The sequence below is a fragment of the Megalobrama amblycephala genome, linkage group LG21 (assembly GCF_018812025.1).
Source record: "Megalobrama amblycephala isolate DHTTF-2021 linkage group LG21, ASM1881202v1, whole genome shotgun sequence".
Lineage (NCBI taxonomy): Eukaryota > Metazoa > Chordata > Actinopteri > Cypriniformes > Xenocyprididae > Megalobrama > Megalobrama amblycephala.
This window is the reverse complement of record NC_063064.1, coordinates 8,229,456-8,249,079: the sequence shown is the minus strand read 5'-3', so window position 1 is coordinate 8,249,079 and position 19,624 is coordinate 8,229,456. Positions and strand designations below refer to the sequence as shown.

The window sequence follows — 19,624 nt, the reverse complement described above, 5'->3', positions numbered from 1 at the left end:
GGACTGGAGTTGAGAACCACTGACCTAATATATCCCACCCCTTGACAGGTACCATTGTACCAATATCAATGTTATTCACTTCACCTGTCAATGGTTTTCATGTTGTGGCTAATTGGTGCATTTCAGAGAAGAGTTTGGTAGAACTTAAGCTGACACAAACTTAAAACTTAACAAAAGATTAAATTGGTAAAACTTAAAACCTAGATTTTGTACTACACAAACATGTTAAGTTGCACTTTTAATTGTAATATTGTCTAAGCAACAATTTGTTAGCATTAACATCATCAATCAACAATATCAGCAGTTGCCTGCTAAACAGCAATAGCACACTTGCATGTATTAATGTAACCAGCAAAGACACTGTCATTATACATTTGCATGTACACAGTTGCAACATACACCACATAAAGTCTTTATAGGTTTTGAATCCCATCCTTGACCAAATTACAAGCTGTACTCAGCCAAAATGTCCCTAGAAGCAATCCACAAATCCCCAGCTATACTATCTTTTATGGTATAATTAATTCTGCAGATATTGCCAGTCACCAATCCTTTGACATTCCGCCACATAAAGAAGATACCGCTGAAGCTCTACAGGTAAATATGACACACTTTAGGCTGGAATATAATGACCAATCAGAAGATAATAAATTAATGTCACAGATGAACTCTTGATGGACACTGTATTCATTAGTGCATAATTTGAAAGTGTTGATTTTAGCACATATATTTGAATATCTAAATCAGTCAGTAATCAAATGTCCATTTTTTCCATGTTGTTGTTTTGGTCTTCCAGAGGTGCTCTTTGATATCAGCCTGTTAAGTGAAAAAAGAGGAAGATACTGGATTTACACAAATACACAAATACAGTACAGTTTTCTGATCTGTAGTTTATAAATTAACCTGTTAGGCTGACATGGTGAGGTTCACAGCTTCAAACCCTACAAGTTCGATTGGTGAGGGAATTGCCTTTTTGTAGATAGTTCGCTAGAGAGGACAAAGTAATAATATTGTTTTCAGCCCACAGAAGCAGGAAGGCAATAAGCCATTTTAAATTAAAAAGACATATGACAACATATGAAATGTGTTTATATGACAACAACCTCTGGAATTTTCACTTTCATGTCAAAGGTCTCTGGTGAGGATGCTACAACAGTGACAGCTGCCTGGCGTTCTGGATTTTTCTCATATTTCTGGTAGAAACCCATGAAAATAAGACATGCCAGGAACATACTCTTGAATTCTGAGGGAAATTCATGTGAAAATAGAAAGATAACATAAGGCCTGAGATTTGAAATAGTATAATAAACAGTAATCTCAACCTGTGCATTGGTATTTCAAGAAATTTACCTTTGACCAATTGTTGTGAACATTGAGGGCAGAGCTCCCCAATTAATCTTGGTGTATATGGAAGGTTTTAGACTCTGGCTGGCACGGCTGAGGACACCCTCATAGATACATCATATGTCTGACACTCTGCACCCCATCTGAGATGGGCCTAAAAACACAGGACAAAAATCAGTGAGGCAATATGGAAACCAATGAGAATAAGTTGCACCAGAAAGCTTAAAAGAACTTTACCTTTGCTGATGAATAACTCTTATCTACATTTGCATTGGCACACATTTTCCAGTTTGCTTCTTCACCAACTTCAGAGACTATCATTTCAATGTCGTCTCTTTGGGCTGTTGGCAGATAAAAGGCTACACATTCATAGCCCAGTGGTTTTGCTGGCGGACTTAGACCAAGTGCTTTTACTGTGATTACAGGGTCTGGAGTAGAATCAAGGTCCTACAGCATGAAGAGAATGGCAGAGCTTAAATAAGTTGACTAAGTAATTCCTAGATAGTTACTCTCTAGATATGTTCAGAATATTGAAGTGCTAACATTAATCCTGTTCTCATAGTCATTTTACATTACTTTTGCACAGCAATATCACTGCTGCTCATTTTTTTCTAATACAATTAAGGAGTACATCTGGATTCTTTGGAATCACTCAAATTTAAATGCATTTACCAGCAGTTACATAAATCTCTGGGTGTACTGAATGAAAAGTTTCTCACACACTGTATATTTACAGTATGCACAGTTGCAATCAAGCTAGTCTTCATCTGTCTGTCCAATACACAACACAATACGTAATTGAACATTTGAGGGATGAAGTCCTTTTTAAATATCTTCATTTGAATCAGTGACTTTAGATGTTTGTATTGCACCTGATTTGCAGGGAATGAACTGGATAGATTGTGTTCCCCACAGGAGATAATCTCATCTCTTGTGTCCTACATAGAAGGAGCATGAAAAACAAAATGGCCACACATTTATTCTGAGTTCACTAATGGGAATGATGAAAAGTTATGGCTGAGTCATTGTACCTTGAAGACTCTGCGACTGAGATCCATCATTTCACTGACTCCTGGAGGGCGTTTCATGCCCGCAGTGACCTGAATCTGAATCTTTTCAATGGGTTTTGTATTCTTTGCTTCAGAAAAAGCAACACGTTATTGATAGGAATCCTTAAATATTCCCTTTGGATTATAGCAATAATGAATTCAAGCTTTTGGTACCTGGTTCTAGTTGATATGAAAAGCGGGTATGTCCAAGGAAATAATACAGAGGATATTCATGAAGGTAGTGTGATCGTTTGGCTTCTGCCTCAATGCATATTGCAGTTCCATAAATCTTGGCCTCAGCACATTGCCTGAATTTCACCTCATTGTCCTCTGTCTGCCACAGAAAAGCACAGCTGTTTAGACAGCAGGATTTGACAAACATCTCCATTTTGTTCTAGAGTTGTAAGGGCTACTGTACTGTACCTGTTCATCCCTTGAAGTGGGTAAAATTCTTCTGGCCAGTGGCAAACCCTGCTGGGAATTCTCTGTCTCAGGCATCATGGGAGTTATTTTGGATAAGGATGGATCCTCAATGTTTCTCGAAACAGTGAACACATTAGAACTGTTTGATGAAGAATAAGAAATCATCAGGATATTTGGTGGCACTTTATTTTGTATCACAATGGTGCAGCTGAAATCTTGGAAAACGTACTTGACTGAAAATAACTCAGTGTCTGTTTTGCTCGGAGTCAAGTTCATTTCATATTTTTGCTCTTTTATGTTTATTTTCAAACCAAATGCCCATGGCAGGCTAGTTACTATTTTACTCTTCAGCTCAACACCACACTGGAAAAGATCTATGTTGATTCCATGGAAGACAAAATGATCCTTTGTCACTCTGTAGGCAGGAGGAAAGTCAAATTTCAGCAAATAAACCATAAATAATAAAGAAATAGTTCCATCAAATAATGAAAATTGTGTCATTGTCTAATCACCCTCATGTGAATTTAACAACTATTTTTATGGTGGACTTATGGTGCTTTTTTGTCATTTTGAAGATAACAATCCCTGTTCTGATTCACTTTCATTATACAGAAAAGAGGGGCTAGGACGTTATTCACAAAATGGCTAAGATGTTCTTTTACAAAAGTAAAAGTCATACAAATAAAAACAATTTTAATTTTTGGATAAACTGTTTCTTTAACATGCTCTGTGATCCAGATGAGCATAGACATAAAGGTGCAGTCAGTAACTTTTCCATCATTAAAAACATTTTTCACAAAGAACTCACTGAGATTGAATACCATTTTATTTTACATTGAGTTGATCAGATGACCTCTGAATAATACTCACTTTATCTTAGTAACAGTGGAATGAATTCATGGCTGACTGCAAATTACAAAATTCTACAATGGCATGGGTAAATGGTTACTTATGTCTTAGGGTTACGAATATAACCCTGGTTCCCTGAGAAGGGAATGAGAAGCTGTGTCAGTGGCTGATGCTATGGGGACACGTCCTCACGGAACCCAGTGTCTGAGTCATACCTGAAGCATGGTGACACAACACAGTGTTCATTCCTTTTTCAAGGGACCGGGGTTATATATGTAACTCAGTTGCTGATGCTATGGGTACGTTAATACCCACTCTGCCATTCTGACCAATGCCTGCCAGTGTGCTGAGACACTAAGCTCAACCCTGTTGGGCCTAGGCATTGAAGGGCTCAACAGTACCCGACCTGAAGCAGCCTTATGCATCAGCAACTAAGCGGGCACATTGCCTTGCATAAATACCCCACCAGAAAGGATGGGGAAGGTGAGATAAGAAACTGGACCACCCGGGAGCTCCAACCTACTTCAACACCCAGTTTTTGAACTGAAGAGGGTAATTCCATCTGTCATGCTCAACCTAGGGAGGATCAGCCTTCACCAAGAAGAATGGGAAGAAATTGGGCCACCAGGGAAAACAATCATATTTCAACTCCTAGAGAATAAAAATAGGAAGGGCAACACCCTTTTTTTTTTAAATGTAATACATTGCTCTACCCTTTTAGGAAGGGAGAATAAGCTCTAGCTTAACCCCTATTCCTTAGAATAGGAGGAGGGTGACAGGTGACAATGTCTAATCACCTCTCATCTCCACTCACTGGATATCCATTAAAGAGCACAGCCCTGCCTAAATCTCTCTCTCTCTCTCTTTACAATAAAATGGAGAGGGCAAGGGTGGGAGAATGGGCCATACCGCATAAACACACCTAATCCATCTCAAGACCTAATAAAGACTGGAGAGGAAAGGCCTTGAGTGTCAGGCTCAACCCAACAGATATCCATGAGGAGCATCCCCAAACTTCTCCACAACTGTCTCAACAACAGTGCCAAAAAGTGCAGGGGGTGAAACTGAGGCATCAAGGAGGACAATCTTATCAGACTCCTTGATGCCTGACAAATTGAGCCAAGATGCCTAAGAAGGTCGGCTTCCAGCGTCATTGTTGTCTGGCAAGGCTTGGAGGGCAAAACAGGAGCCTTCAACAAAGAGGACGACCCCAGAAAGAGATAACTAGCTAAATTCTTTTCCAACTGAGGCATCCCCCATATCCCTGCTTGCACAGATCCTCCACCTTTTCATAACTCAAACTAGAGGGAACTATATGGGCTAACTATGGGTTCTTATCATGAACCTGATCCCTCAGTGTGCAGATCTGGGAGAAAAGGAAAGCTCTTCCAGAGCTGACCTGACAGGACTCACTCATCTGAACAACCACTAATGATTTCCTGTTTCGAACCCAACCAGTCTAGCCCTAATCTGGTGGTAGCCCGTCATAAACTCCACATGCTCATCATATGCGGAGCTACAATAGGAGCCATGAGGCCATCCAACACCCTTTGAGTACTGAACGCGTGTGCTATTATTTGATGTTGCTACATCCTCACCACTGGGTGTTAGTGTCAAAGTTCAAGATGACTGTCATTTCAGCCTGCCTACCATAATCAAAAAACTACTAAGTGCACCTTTAAAGAATCATAGCTGAAAACATTTTATTATTACCCAGCAAAGCCATCTGTTTGCAGGGAAATGTCTGATCTTAGCAGTTCATCCAGATGTTCCTTGGGAGGAGGATTAATTTCAGCTTTAGCTGTAGACATAGAATATATTATAATTGTATTGTTATCCCCATCTTTTCCAGTATTCACAGACGTCTAATGAGAAACTGACAATAAATGGAAGGGGAAAAGGTATCACCTTTCATAGTAACAGCATTTACTATGGAAAAATATTTGCTGATTTCAACTGGGAGACCCAGACAAGTTGGCTGTATGAATCGAGCTTCATACACAAGATGCGGCTTGGTCCAGTGCCAGGAAATCCCTTTTTGAACATCTTGAATCTTTTCCCAAACTTTACTCTCCTTCCCTGCAGAAGGACTAAATGACTGAGGAGTAAAAAAAAATGCTTTATGTTTCTAAATCTACACAAATAAAGAATCAACAAGACAAACAAAGATCTATCTCCTGTTAAAAAAGGCAGATGGTGGAATACCTTTGTGATACTCTGAATGAAATCTCCGCTTACATCCATTAAAAAGGCTTCCTGTCCAAACAAGCGTATATATGCTGTCAGTAAAGGTTTGTCTTTTGGTAGATTCTGCCAGTCTGAAAGCTTTAAAAGATCAGAGAATATCCATTAACTTAATGACTGACATAAGTTGTACATTTCATAAATCCTGAGACTGACGATGCTCACAATTTTCAATATAGTGGCAAAATCTGTGACTCCTAAATCTTTCTTGAGTTGAGGGATTTTTCCTGCAAACAGCTCTTTTATTCCATCTGCGTGGACACCAAGCTGGAAACATATTAAATATAACATATAAAAACATGGTATACATAAAATTACTCTGAATATTATAGCTTTGATTTCATTACCTCTAGACATTGCAATATTCTGCCAATGAAATGAATTTTTCCCTTTAGCATAAGTTTTGAGGGTATGAGACTTTCATTTTGCAGAATATAAACATCAGTGGATGTCCCAAATAAAAAGTCATCTGAGGAGACAAGAAACTGCATCAGACCATCCCCAGCAGCACTAAAACGCTGTACTACAAAGCTAACAATTGAAGAGAGTCAAACCCACCATGGAACCAGTCAAAATGCATGCTCTTGCTGTAGCGATAACTCAGGTGGCCAAGTTTGCGGGTAAGGATCTTCATGGCAACATTACAGGCAGTGGATCTTTTTACAAGAAGTAAAGAGGAATGAGGACATTTCAGATGCTCTAAAAAGGAGATGAGAAAAACACAGTACTCAATGTTGCATGCTTACAGATGTTGATTATCAGGGGTGCGGGACTTGGCAATGCCTTTGAGCAGAGAGTAGGAGAAGCTGGCAACCTGGAGGTCAATCTCCTCTAAGAGGACCTCAGTTATTACTGAGATCAGAGCTATGGATGGCTTGGTCTCTAGAAGCACCATGCAGGCCAGCATGCGGATTTCAGCAGGAAGATTCTTCTGTATGAAGAGGTTCAAGACAATATCCTGTACCTGCAAACATACAAGAGGTAGAGAGTTGGTCTGCATCTGCTGAAAGTGGTCCTTGCTAGTAGAGACCTTTGTGCTCATGATTTTTTCAAGTAGCATGAGCTCCTGGATCAGTAATTTTTCTTGGTCCTGGAACAACATTTCTGTCAAATCTGACAAATGTGGGAAATTAACACTCTCTACTAAATGTGGAAATGTTTTCACAGTGGAGGGTAATTTTATCATATCAACAAGTTACTGTGGTCATAAATGTGTCTTGGATTGGCCTTTGACAAGAAATACTCTTGTTTAGTAGTAACAGTGTTCTTGTTTACATAAGTAAAAATTTTTATTAGATGTAAAAACAAAAACAAACAAAAACAAACAAACAAAAAAAAAACAGTCAAGTTCGCAAAGGCATGTTCAGATCTTGCCATTATACCACTTGTGCCCATCATGAGCACTCTTCATAGAACATAGAACAATATATACTTAAGCACAAAGTATACTTCGATTTTTATGTGAGGGTCCGCATACAGTACACATGACCAAATTCAATCACCAGAAAGTATGTGCACTGCCTGATTGTTGTACTTTGTATGCGCAAGATCGCACATGTACTGATTTGCACTAATAAGTTGTTCCACAAGGTGGCAACACTGGCCTAGACTGAATACAAAGACATTTTATTGGTCATAACTCCTAGATAAAAATACTGTAGTGCAGACAGTGGACAAAGATGAAACTTTCTAGAGTGCATGTGTGGACTGTCTGCGTTCGTGCATGCTATCAAATGAACTATACTTTGAAAAGCTACGCATTCGACTGTACGCATACACTAGTGTACGCATAAAAAAAAAAAATGAAGTAGCTTTACAATGCATTCAAAAAATATTCAGACCTTTTGAGTTTTCACATTTTTATGTTCTATGAGGATAAAATAGATCTGTGAAAATATTGCAAATCTATTAAAGGTGCCCTAGAATCAAAAATTTAATTTACCTTGGCATAGTTGAATAACAAGAGTTCAGTACATGGAAATAACATACAGTGAGCCTCAAACACCATTGTTTCCTCCTTCTTGTGTAAATGTCATTTGTTTAAAAGACCTCCGAAGAACAGGCGAATCTCAACATAACACCGACTGTTACATAACAGTCGGGATCATTAATATGTATGACCCCAAAATTTGCATATGATAGCCCATGTTCAAGGCATTACACAAGGGCAGCCAGTATTAACGTCTGGAGCTGTGCACAGCTGAATCATCAGACTACAGTAGGTAAGCAAGCAAGAACAATAGCGAAAAATGCCAGATGGAGCGATAATAACTGACATGATCCATGATTACATGATATTTTTAGTGATATTTGTAAATTGTCTTCATAAATGTTTCGTTAGCATGTTGCTAATGTAATGTGAATTTTGTGGTTAAAGTTACCATTGTTTCTTACTGTATTCACGGAGACGAGAGAGTCGTCGCTATTTTATTTTTAAACACTTGCAGTCTGTATAATGCATAAACACAACTTCATTCTTTATAAATCTCTCCAACAGTGTGTAATGTTAGCTTTAGTCATGAAGCACAGCATCAAACTCATTCAGAATCAAATGTAAACATCCAAATAAATACTACACTCACATGATCCGATGCATGCATGCAGTATGCATGACAAACATCTTGTAAAGATCCATTTGAGGGTTATATTAGCTGTGTGAACTTTGTAAATGCACTGTATTATAGTCGAGAGCTCGGGGGCAGGTAGCGCGTGATTTAAAGGGGCCGCAGCCTGAATCGGTGCATAGTTAATGATGCCCTAAAATAGGCAGTTAAAAAATTAATAAAAAAAAATCTATTGGGTATTTTGAGCTGAAACTTCACAGACACATTCAGGGGACACATTAGACTTATATTATATCTTGTAAAAACTGGTTCTAGGGCACCTTTAAACAAACAAACAAACAAACAAACAAACAAAAGAACTAAAAAAAAATCACAATTACATGACATATTCACACCATTAACTCAGTACTTTGCTGAAGCACCATTGGTAGTGATTACAACTCAAGTCTTTTTGGGTATGATATGTCAAGCTTTGCACTCCTGGATTTGGAGCCAGCCAGAGCCATTTTATTCTAGCGTATTTAATTCTTTTTTTTTTTTATCAAAACTTGAATGGGGGTAAGTTTCATTAAAAATGATTGAATTCAGAACGATGATCAAAACATAGATTGAGCAGATTGAGTCCATCAGCACCCTCATAGCTTGCACAATCATATGCCACTTTGTGGGTTTGAAATTGTTTTTGGTAGCTTTAGGCAATTTTTTGATGCTATTGAATGTTTGGTTATCACATTAGCTTACTTGTGCATAAATAACTTCTATCCACTCCTTCTTTACTCCGGAGATTCTGTACTATTTCAGAAGATCTGTAATAGAGCACCTACCATATACAGTAATAGTCAAAACATGGATTGACGAAAATATTCATCAATGGTGGTAAAGCATTTTGTCATAAATGACAGAAAATCTTGTCAATGGTGGGGAAAGAGTTAACCTATGTGAGGATGGATGGGAACCATCTGTGGGAAGCCTTTTTTTTAGGTATCTGCAGAGATGTTTGCCTGGGTTCAGGTTGACGACTTAAGATTTTATAAAGTCGACATTTATGTGATTAAAGTCGAGTCTACGTCGACTAATCACTGATGACATCATTAATGAACAAATAAGCATGAACCTCGAGCTGAGACTCGAACTCGGGTTGCCTTGTGCACAGTTATGGCATATGACACAGCGCTGTCCACAAGGCAGCTTATTTTTTATCAGTTCTTTTGTCTTTAGGTCACTATATTTCTCACTGATTCCTGCTTGTTCTAAATCAGATACAGATAAAGTCACACAGTAAAGATTACATTTATATGAATGCATTAGTGAGAGAGTGATTGCGTGAGTGAATTAATTCTACCTGATAGCATGTCTCTGCTAATAGTGAAGGCTGTGGGTTTTAGTTACTAAGAAATATATGCTAGAACTTTTCAGTTTCTAAGCTAATTTATTGATAACTCACAGAACAGTGCTGTTGACAATATATTTCTGTGCTACTGAATGTGTCTCTGTGTGTGCGATCTGTATGTGATGTGCGCCATACTGTCTGTGTGTGTGTGCAGTGCATTTGTTTAGAACAGCAATTAACTTACGTCTACAATAAGTTTTTTAAACGATGTGCATTCACATGATCAATATTGAGTATCTAGATTGTATAATCAAACATATCTTGTGGAGCGCTCGCGGAGTATGCATTTATTTGTTATTAACTGTTGGATCCAGAGCATAAATGTGGACTTCAAAGATTTCTTATCCTGTTGTGCCCTCTATAGGCCATGATCAGCGACTAGTCAACATCAAGCTTAAAGCATCATGGCAGAGCATTAAAGTCGACTAGTTGATTAGTCTGTGCAACCCCTAGTGCACACCAATTTATAACTGGGTATGTGGCTTTGTTCAGAATTAAAGGTGCCATTGAATGGAAAATTGAATTTACCTTGGCATAGTTGAATAACAAGAGTTCAGTACATGGAAATGACTTACAGTGAGTCTCAAACACCATTGTTTCCTCCTTCTTATGTAAATCTCATTTGTTTAAAAGACCTCCGAAAAACAGGCGAATCTTAGCATAACACCCACTGTTACGTAACAGTCGAGATTATTAATATGTACGACCCAATATTTGCATATGCCAGCCCATGTTCAAGGCATTACACAAGGGCAGAACGTCTGGATATGCACAGCTGAATCATCAGACTAGGTAAGCAATCAAGGACAATAGCGAAAAATGGCAGATGGAGCAATAATAACTGACATGATCCATGATTACATGATATTTTTCTAAATGTTGTGTCTTTCTAAATGTTTCATTAACATGTTGCTAATGTACTGTTAAATGTGGTTAAAGTTACCATTGTTTATTACTGTATTCACGGAGACAAGAGAGCCGTCGCTATTTTAATTTTTAAACACTTGCAGTCTGTATAATTCATAAACACGACTTCATTCTTTAGAAATCTCTCCAACAGTGTAGCATTAGCCCATTAGCCACGGAGCATAGCCTCAAACTCATTCAGAATCAAATGTAAACATCCAAATAAATACTATACTCACATGATCTGATACATGCATGCAGTATGCATGACTAACATTTCGTAAAGATCCATTTGAGGGTTATATTAGCTGTGTGAACTTTGTTTATGCACTGTTTATAGTCGAGAGCTCGGGGGGCGGGGAGCGCAAGGATTTAAAGGGGCCGCAGCCTGAATCGGTGCATAGTTAATGATGCCCCAAAATAGGCAGTTAAAAAAATTAATTAAAAAAAATCTATGGTGTATTTTGAGCTGAAACTTCACAGACACATTCAGGGGACACCTTAGACTTATATTACATCTTGTGAAAGAACTTTCTAGGGCACCTTTAACTAATCATTAAGCTCTTGTGAAATAGTACACACCTGTCTTAACCTGAAGTGACTCTGATTAACTTTAAATAAATCTCCGCTTAAATCTCTTGTAGGGTTTTTCTGACATCTTCTTGGTTGCATGCTCCTACAAGAGCCATGGCCACAAAAGACTGACAAAGCATCAACAGGATCTCATTGCAAAGGAATCGCTAAAGTGAAGGCTACGAAACAAATTCCAAGGCATTAGATATGCCATGGAACACAGTGATGACAGTCATTAACAAGTGGAAAATGTATGGCACAGCAGTGACATTATTTCAAGAACAGGGCATCCCTCCAAAATTGATGAGAAGTCAAATAGAAACTGGTAAGGGAAGCTGGCAAAAGGCCTACAGTAACATTAAAAGAGTATCAGCTCTTTCTGGCAAGTATTGGTTTGCTCCCTACATGTGACAACTGTTTCCTGTATTCTCCATCAGTCTGGGCTATGGGGCAGGGTGTCAAGACGCAAGCCTTTTCTGACTAAAATAACAACAACAACAAAAACAAACATCCAACCCCAGCTAAACTTTGCAAAAACAAATATCCAGTCTCCCAAAACCATGTGGAAAAATGTGTTATGGTTGGATGAGACTAAGTATTTTATTGCCAAAATTTAAAAAGGTGTGTTTGGCTCAAAAACAACACAGCACATCAGCAAAAGAACACTATACTCATGGTGAAGCATAGTGGTGGTAGCATCATGCTTTGGAGCTACTTTTCGTTAGCTGATACTGGGGCTTTAGTGAAGGTGAAGAGAGTCATGAATATCTAATTTCTGTATTTGACAGCATTTAGCTTTTTCTTTTGCCTTGACCAGTGCACAGTCCCTCCTGCTGAGAAACACACCCACAGCATGATGCTACCACCACCATTCATCACCTGTGGGATGGTATTGCACAGCTTATGAGAGGTGCCTGGTTTCCTCTTGACATGATGCTTGGAAACTGAGATTCATTAGACCAGAGAAAGTTGTTTCTCACAGTCTGAGAGTCCTTTAGATGTTTTTTTTTCTCTTCTTTTTTTAACCAATTCCGTGCACACTTCTGTCTCAACAACCATAATGTCTTTCTACAAGTTTCTTCCATCTCTACACATTGATCTTTGGAGTTCAACCAGAGTCACTACTGGGTTCTTAGTCATCTCCCTTATCCAACACTTCTACCCAATTGTTCAGTTTCTTCAGATGGTTAACTCTAAAAAAAAGTTACATTTAAGAATTATGGAGGCCACTCTGCTTTTGGGAACCCTTGATGCCCTAGAATTTTTTGTAGCATATCAACACAGAACTGACCTCAGCTGAACAATGACACTATTTTCTTTTTAGAGCAGCTTTATGTAGAATTGAAGTTGTTTGCATCATTTAATCAATATTTTCCTGTTTATCACTGTAAAGCTGTTTTGAAACAATCCCTTGTATAAACAATATCGATATGTAAAAAGTTGACTTGACTTGAGTACTTACACTATGGGGGTCCCTGCCTGCAAGCAGTCTGAATGCCTGGACTGCAGCACCCTGTACTCTGGTTGGAAGTTTTTCAGCTCCAGCTGAGTAGCCTGGAAGGAACTTTAGGAGAGTCTTGATGCTGGAGGGATGAGCTGCATTTCCCAAGGCCTTTAGTGTAAGGACCATGTCCTCCTCAGAGTTTTTACTTAGGCTACTTGCAGCCATATCCAGTAATGGCTGGACAACATTATTTGCAAAAGACAGGTAAAAGGTAAATATCAGAGAAACAAGTTCTACATAAAACTAGCAGATTATAAAATATGGTATTTGTATAAATCATTTGACATACAGAAGTGGGAGACCACAAATACCTGCACCACAGTGACAGGGCAGGGATCAGTATACACACAGTATCTGTATAGAAGAGATCCATATGCCAAAACGACGGTGTTCCACAGGAGAGGTTGGGATTTACTGAAAGGAATTGTCAGGAACTCCTGGTAAGCAGAACAGAGCATCAGAAGGCAGCCATTAATAATTGTAAAATATTTTTAACTAGGTCACTGACTCACCTGAGCTAATGCCACTGACACAGGCTCAGCAGACAAGTGGTTAAATGCCACTACAAGTGCCTGTCCTGCCTCATTCGCTGTAATGTCTCCTACTTTGAATCTGGTCTCAAGGAATTTGAGGATCCTCTCATCTGTTGCCTCCACAACCAAGTCCAGGAACCACCTCCTGAAGACCAAAAAAGAAGAGTCAGTGGGAGAAGATTGCATAGTATTTACTTACATTAGAAAAAATACCTGTGCTCATCATTTCCTGAGACCTGCTTCCATAACTGCTCTAGATTTTCAAGTGTTTCCACACGTAGCAACTGAATTAGATCCAGAATATCTGTGCTGCTTGCGCTGTCCACGTGATATATGTTAGCCTGAGTCAAGCGCTTAATTAAATCTAAAATCTGTGGAGTACAGGATAATAATAATAATAATAATAATAAAACATTCATGAGTTAATGTACACATCTGTACACGTCTGTACATGTTTGAATATTTATAGGTGTATGATCTTGTAAGGTTTGCCTTTGGTGCTGGATTGTTCAGGTTGATCATCACAACAGGAATTGGTTTGAGGTCCTTCTCTGTCTTGTACATTAGGTTGCCTCTACTTTGCACCTGTCCGGTCACTATTTTGTCCGCTGTGTCTGAAACTTTGAGAAGCTCAATGTCTCGTCTGCAAAAGGGAACACAACAATGTCATGCACAATCAGCAGTCTTGCAACCATTTTTTAGCTTGATGACTATTTAAAGCACTTACAATGCCAACATTCGAGAGTTTCCTCCCTTTACATTGAACGGAGAGAAATATTGGCGCTCCTGAGCAAATGCTTTAGTGATCAGACCGCCATCTGCCGTGGACTTCACTGTGTAGGTGTGTTTCACTGTGGAAACAACATTCTCACCCCTCTGTAAGTTCGAAAAGCATTCAGATCAGTTCAAGGTTGAACTTCAGACTTTTCATTTTCAACTGAAATTTACAGTTATTTACAATCGCTTAGGACCCATTTCTCAATATTTGGGTCACTTTTTCAAAACTCTTCACACAGTGAGCACAACTGAAATCTATGTGGGCTAAACTCTGGATCATTTATCATTGCTTTGGCACAAACTGCATTCAATGACTACATCTTTCAAATTACATAAATTCTTTTCTCACTTCGACACAACAAATGGCAAAACCAATTTGCACAGGCTTACATACTGTTTTAAAAACTGTTAAAATGAAGTTCAAAACAACAACATAATACAAAACTGAATACGACAAAAATATGCTACATTTCTACAGTAATACTGTAATGAAATATATTCTGAATCTAAAAAATCAAATATTATCAAAGCAAATTAGATGACATTTATGGAATCCAAAGTCTGCCAAAATTAAAAATAAATAAATAAATACATAAATAAATATACATAGAAAAGCAAAAAAAAAAAAAAAAAAAAAAAAAGTATGTATTATATATATATATATATATATATATATATATATATATATATATATATATATTTTTTTTTTTTTTTTTCTACATTTATTTTTTCTTTTATTTATTTATACATTTTGATTTTTACATTTATGTGTTTTTACATTTCTTTGTCTGTAGGGTAATAAGGAGGGCGTGGTTTGCTTCAGACATAGCAATCGAGCTCAGAGTAGGCGAGAGCGAAGAATTGAGGCCACAATGACACCTTGTGGTGTGCCCGAAATACAAGAAGTGTAGCCTGCTGACGTTGATACTGGGATGAATGATTTGGATGGGTAGTCTGGCCAAAATCTTATATCACGGGTTAAGTAATATCACCCTAACTGTACTGTGTGACATGGATAGGCTACTCTTTATTCCGGACATTGGCTGTAGAACATCGTCTGGTCTGGATTTGTAAAATGTCTTGCGCTGGCAAACGTGAACAGCAACATCTTCAACAGATCTGATAACAGGGACTCTGAAATGGAAGCGCTTGTTATTTCCCATTATTAATCATTTGAATGAATGGGCTTGCATTTGATTGAGATTCGGACACCGGTCAGGACACGGAAAGGAACCAGCGCACATATAGGCTACAGTGAAGTCAACGCAAGCATATTGATCAATGCATTTGAAATAAGACCACAAATTCACTTCACATTCATATTTCCTACTTTTACATGCACAACATGTGACAAACGCTTAAAATACAATGCATATTTCAAAGATCCAAAATAGAACGAGGCATCGGTTACAGTAGAACATTTTGTCGCATCGTGGGGACATTCTAAAACGCTTAAAGTGAAAAACGCTTAACGTGCCTTAATGTACTAAGACAGTGATATTAATAGACCAAACTCACTAAACATCATAATAATAAAGTATACTATGTACAAAAAAACGTTTAATAACATGTTAAGCCTTTTCCTCTCATAGAAAACCGTTATAAGAAAATTAATGTGGCTTAATGTACTAAGACAGTGATTTTAAAAAAACAAACTCATTAAACGTCATACTAATAAAGTATACTATTTAGAAAAAATCAGATGAGCCCTGAATAACTGAATTTGTGATCTCATTATATGTGCCTATATGTGCGCTGGTTCCTTTCCGTGTCTTGATCGGTGTTCGAATTTCAATCAAATGCAAGCCCATTCATTCAAATGATTAATAATGGGAAATAACAAGCACTTCCATTTCAGAGTCCCTGTTATCAGATCTGTTGAAGATGTTGCTGTTCATGTTTGCCAGCGCAGGATATTTTACAAATCCAGACCAGACGATGTTCTACAGCCATGTCCGGAATAAAGAATAGCCTATCCATGTCACACAGTACAGTTAGGGTGACATTACTTAACCCGTGAAATAAGATTTTGATATAAGGGTGATATTACTTAACGGGTGATCCACACTACCCATTCAAATCATTCATCCCAGATACACTTCTTGTATTTCGGGCACACCACAAGGTGTCACTGTGGCCTCAACGCTTCGCTCTTGCCAACTCTGAGCTCGATTGCTATGTCTGAGGTAAACCACGCCCTCCTCATTACCCTATGGACAAAGAAATGTAAAAATACATAAATGTAAAAATAAAGAAATGTAGAAATGAATAAATGTGGAAATGAACAAATATGGAAATAAATAAATAAATAAAAATCGAAATGAATAAATGTATAAATAAATAAAAGAAAAAATAAATGTGAAAAAAAAAAATATATATATATATATATAATAAGGAAATAATTATATAAATATATATATTTTTTTGCTTTCCTATGTATATTTATATATATATATATATATATATATATATATATATATTTTTTTTTTTTTTGTTGCTTTTTTTAACATTTCTTTGTATATTTATTTATGTATTTATTTATTTTTAATTTTGGCAGACTTGGGATTCCATAGAAACTTAGCACCTACACAAACATTAGTCTTTCAATTTCATTATCCATTCAAAGGGGAAATCTTCGAAATAATTTTATACTGTTATGTAAACATAGCTCAAGTAACATAAACTGCAGTGAATTATAAACAATAGAAAGTGTCATTCTTGTTTTTTTAAAGAAATTTTACAAAATAAAAAACTGAAAGAGAAAACTGATGTTAACATTTTTAGGTCTGTGTTTTATGACTGACAAAGTGTGTTTGCTGGGTGAAAATTAGTTGATTTGAAACATGAATTAAGTGTTTTGGTAGATTTGTGCATTTTGAATGTGAAATTAACTGCTGTGCCAAGATGAAAGATGGGATGAGAAATAGGTCCTAGAGATTGTAAAGAACTGTAATGAAATATAACACAAACCTGTTTGCTAAGTTTGTCTTCAGGGGCGAGAGCCATACCGCTGTACAAAGCAGCTGGCTGTTGACAGTTGGTGATATCAACCATTTGGGTCACTATCAACTCTTTGGCATTGGAGTCTTCTTCAACAGTATAACTGCTCTGACATACACCATGAATTCCCAACTAAAGACATACAAGAATCATATTTTCATGTTATATGTATTCCTCATAGAATCATTCTCTCATTAATGACTGTTTCGTTCTAATAACATGTAGATTTCATACTGTACCTCCACCAGTTCGTAAAAACTTTGTGTGGTTTTGACTGTGACTTGTAGAAATCCAAGGATCCCCCTCACAATATTTACAACTGAGTTTGAGACCCCAGGTGCTGTCCGAATGTCACTAATTTGTCCTTTGGAGAATTCAAAAACGATTGGCTGGCTGAACTCGGCAGATAGACGCTTAGTGAGCTTTTGGGAAGGGCTAAAGACACCTTTCCCAGGTATGCCATTAAAGTCTTCAAAGTCTACATTTGAGATCTTCAAAGGAAAATCACATTTTATTGCATGATTAGACATTATGTAATTATTCTTAATATCTGCTGAGTCAAGAATATATCATGTTTCTTAGTTCAGAAATAGATTGAAAATATAAATATGTAATGAAATTGGAACAAAAGTGTTAGTACCTGAAGGACAAAGGTTTGTGGTGATTCACCGATGATTTTAAAAGTGCACCTCAGCTTCAGCGCTGACTCAACCAGGTCTGGCAGTTCCCGTCCCACTCGTACCAGTCCCTCATATTTATACTCGTATGTTTTTTTAGAGTTCAAGAAAGGCTCTAAAATGTTGGCCATCGAGAAATAATGAACCAGTATTATCTGATATGTATCTGAATCCTAATTAACTTGTTTTTAAAATCGATTTTATTGACATATATATCACATTCAATAATACAAAATAATATTAGGCTATAGTAAATCTTAAAATAAGGAGGCAATCTCTATAGGTTTACATACCATAATTGACAGTCTCGCTGGCTAATGGAGGGGAAAGAAAAACATTACTATTCTCCTTTTGGCATTAAAGTACAACTTTTATGGGAACTTATTTCTAAATAATAACCAGGAAATATCATGACCACACTCTGCATGCAGTTGAATCTGGCTTAACTCTTTTCTGTTTGTTATTATTATTATTATTATTATGTACTCACCAGCCAGGGGAACCAGGAGACAGAGATACAACCACCACATGATTAAGTCCAGAGGTGGTATCAGTCACTTCGACATCATCTTTTATAACAGAGAAATGTCTTTCCCTCCTACTCCCTTATCTGATGCAGTTAGTGAGGTAAAGTGACCCTGTGGCACCACATTTTGGTCCTACTTTATATTAAGTGGCTTTAACTACTATGTACTTACATCAAAAAATAAGTACAATGTAGTTATTGGGTTCATATTAAATTGCAAAACACTTTTGCTGCTATTGAGGTGGGATACGGATAAGGTTAGGGAAAGCTTTGATGGTATGGGTAGGTTTAAGGGTAGGGGTAAGGTGTAAGGGATGGGTCAACAGTGTAATTATGAATGTAATTACATAAATTAATTGCAGATTTAATTACATGCATGTGTTTTTAAAATATAAGTACAATGTAAAAAAATGTATGTACACAATAAGTGCATTGTATCAAATGATTAATTTAAATGTAAGTACATAGTAGTTAAGGCCACAATATAAAGTGGAACCCCCATTTCTCCTGTATTCTAAAACTTAAATGTTTATTTTCATTTTCGCTAAAAATGTAAATATACAATGGAAAGTATATGTTACATCTTATGCTTGGTCGCTAAAGATTTTGTGTAACTGCATGATTAAATTCAGACTATTTCACAACATAAAAAGTAGAAATTGTTCATCACATTGGCAGTATGCACATATGTATATTAAGTACATTGTTAAATATAACAGAATATAATGTAAAATATTACGTACTGGAAAATTATTCTGTAAATGCTAGTCTATAAGAATGAAACGCTGGTTTGTGTTGTAGAAATAGTTTGAGTAAACAGAACTAGGGGACAAAGGTGTGAGACAGGTCAGCGTGATCACAGACAGTGTCATCACAACCTGTTAGGAGAGCATGACCTGCTAAACAAATAACAAGATCAAACTTGTACATATCATTTGAACTTGAACATATCATCATTAAATATTAATTTAAATATAAATAAACACACATAAAACAATTATCTAATAATAATTAGGTGTCATTTCACATTCTAAAATCTTAAAACTATTGTAATAACACATTTTGTTATTAGTTCACATAAGGCATTAGTTCACCCATTTACTGATCCTTATCCTTATCCTTATCCAAATCATTACGACTTTTGGTTATCTTCACTAATAAACAGATTTTTATAATTTTTTTTTTAAATTTAAAATTATGACATAATTTTCAAAAGCTCTGAGGTTAGTCTAAAAATGTAGCATTCTTAATAAAAATAGAAGAAT

At 36.9% G+C, this 19,624-nt stretch overlaps 1 protein-coding gene across 1 annotated transcript; it reads right to left on the bottom strand.

Moving 5' to 3' along the window:
• Nucleotides 1-205: 205 nt before the first annotated feature.
• vtg3 (vitellogenin 3, phosvitinless) lies at nt 206-18,449 on the bottom strand. The gene is given in 30 exon segments (XM_048172675.1): nt 206-816; nt 904-987; nt 1,104-1,211; nt 1,213-1,243; nt 1,351-1,433; nt 1,436-1,498; nt 1,582-1,791; nt 2,217-2,282; nt 2,376-2,482; nt 2,568-2,727; nt 2,817-2,955; nt 3,046-3,231; nt 5,379-5,466; nt 5,574-5,763; nt 5,871-5,990; nt 6,075-6,176; nt 6,257-6,378; nt 6,468-6,565; nt 6,656-6,873; nt 12,805-13,023; nt 13,158-13,283; nt 13,359-13,524; nt 13,593-13,750; nt 13,872-14,022; nt 14,107-14,255; nt 17,127-17,288; nt 17,396-17,647; nt 17,797-17,948; nt 18,127-18,147; nt 18,324-18,449. Coding segments are annotated over 29 exon segments (3,768 nt in total). The 5' UTR covers nt 18,364-18,449; the 3' UTR covers nt 206-816; nt 904-906.
• Between the last annotated feature and the right edge of the window lie 1,175 nt (nt 18,450-19,624).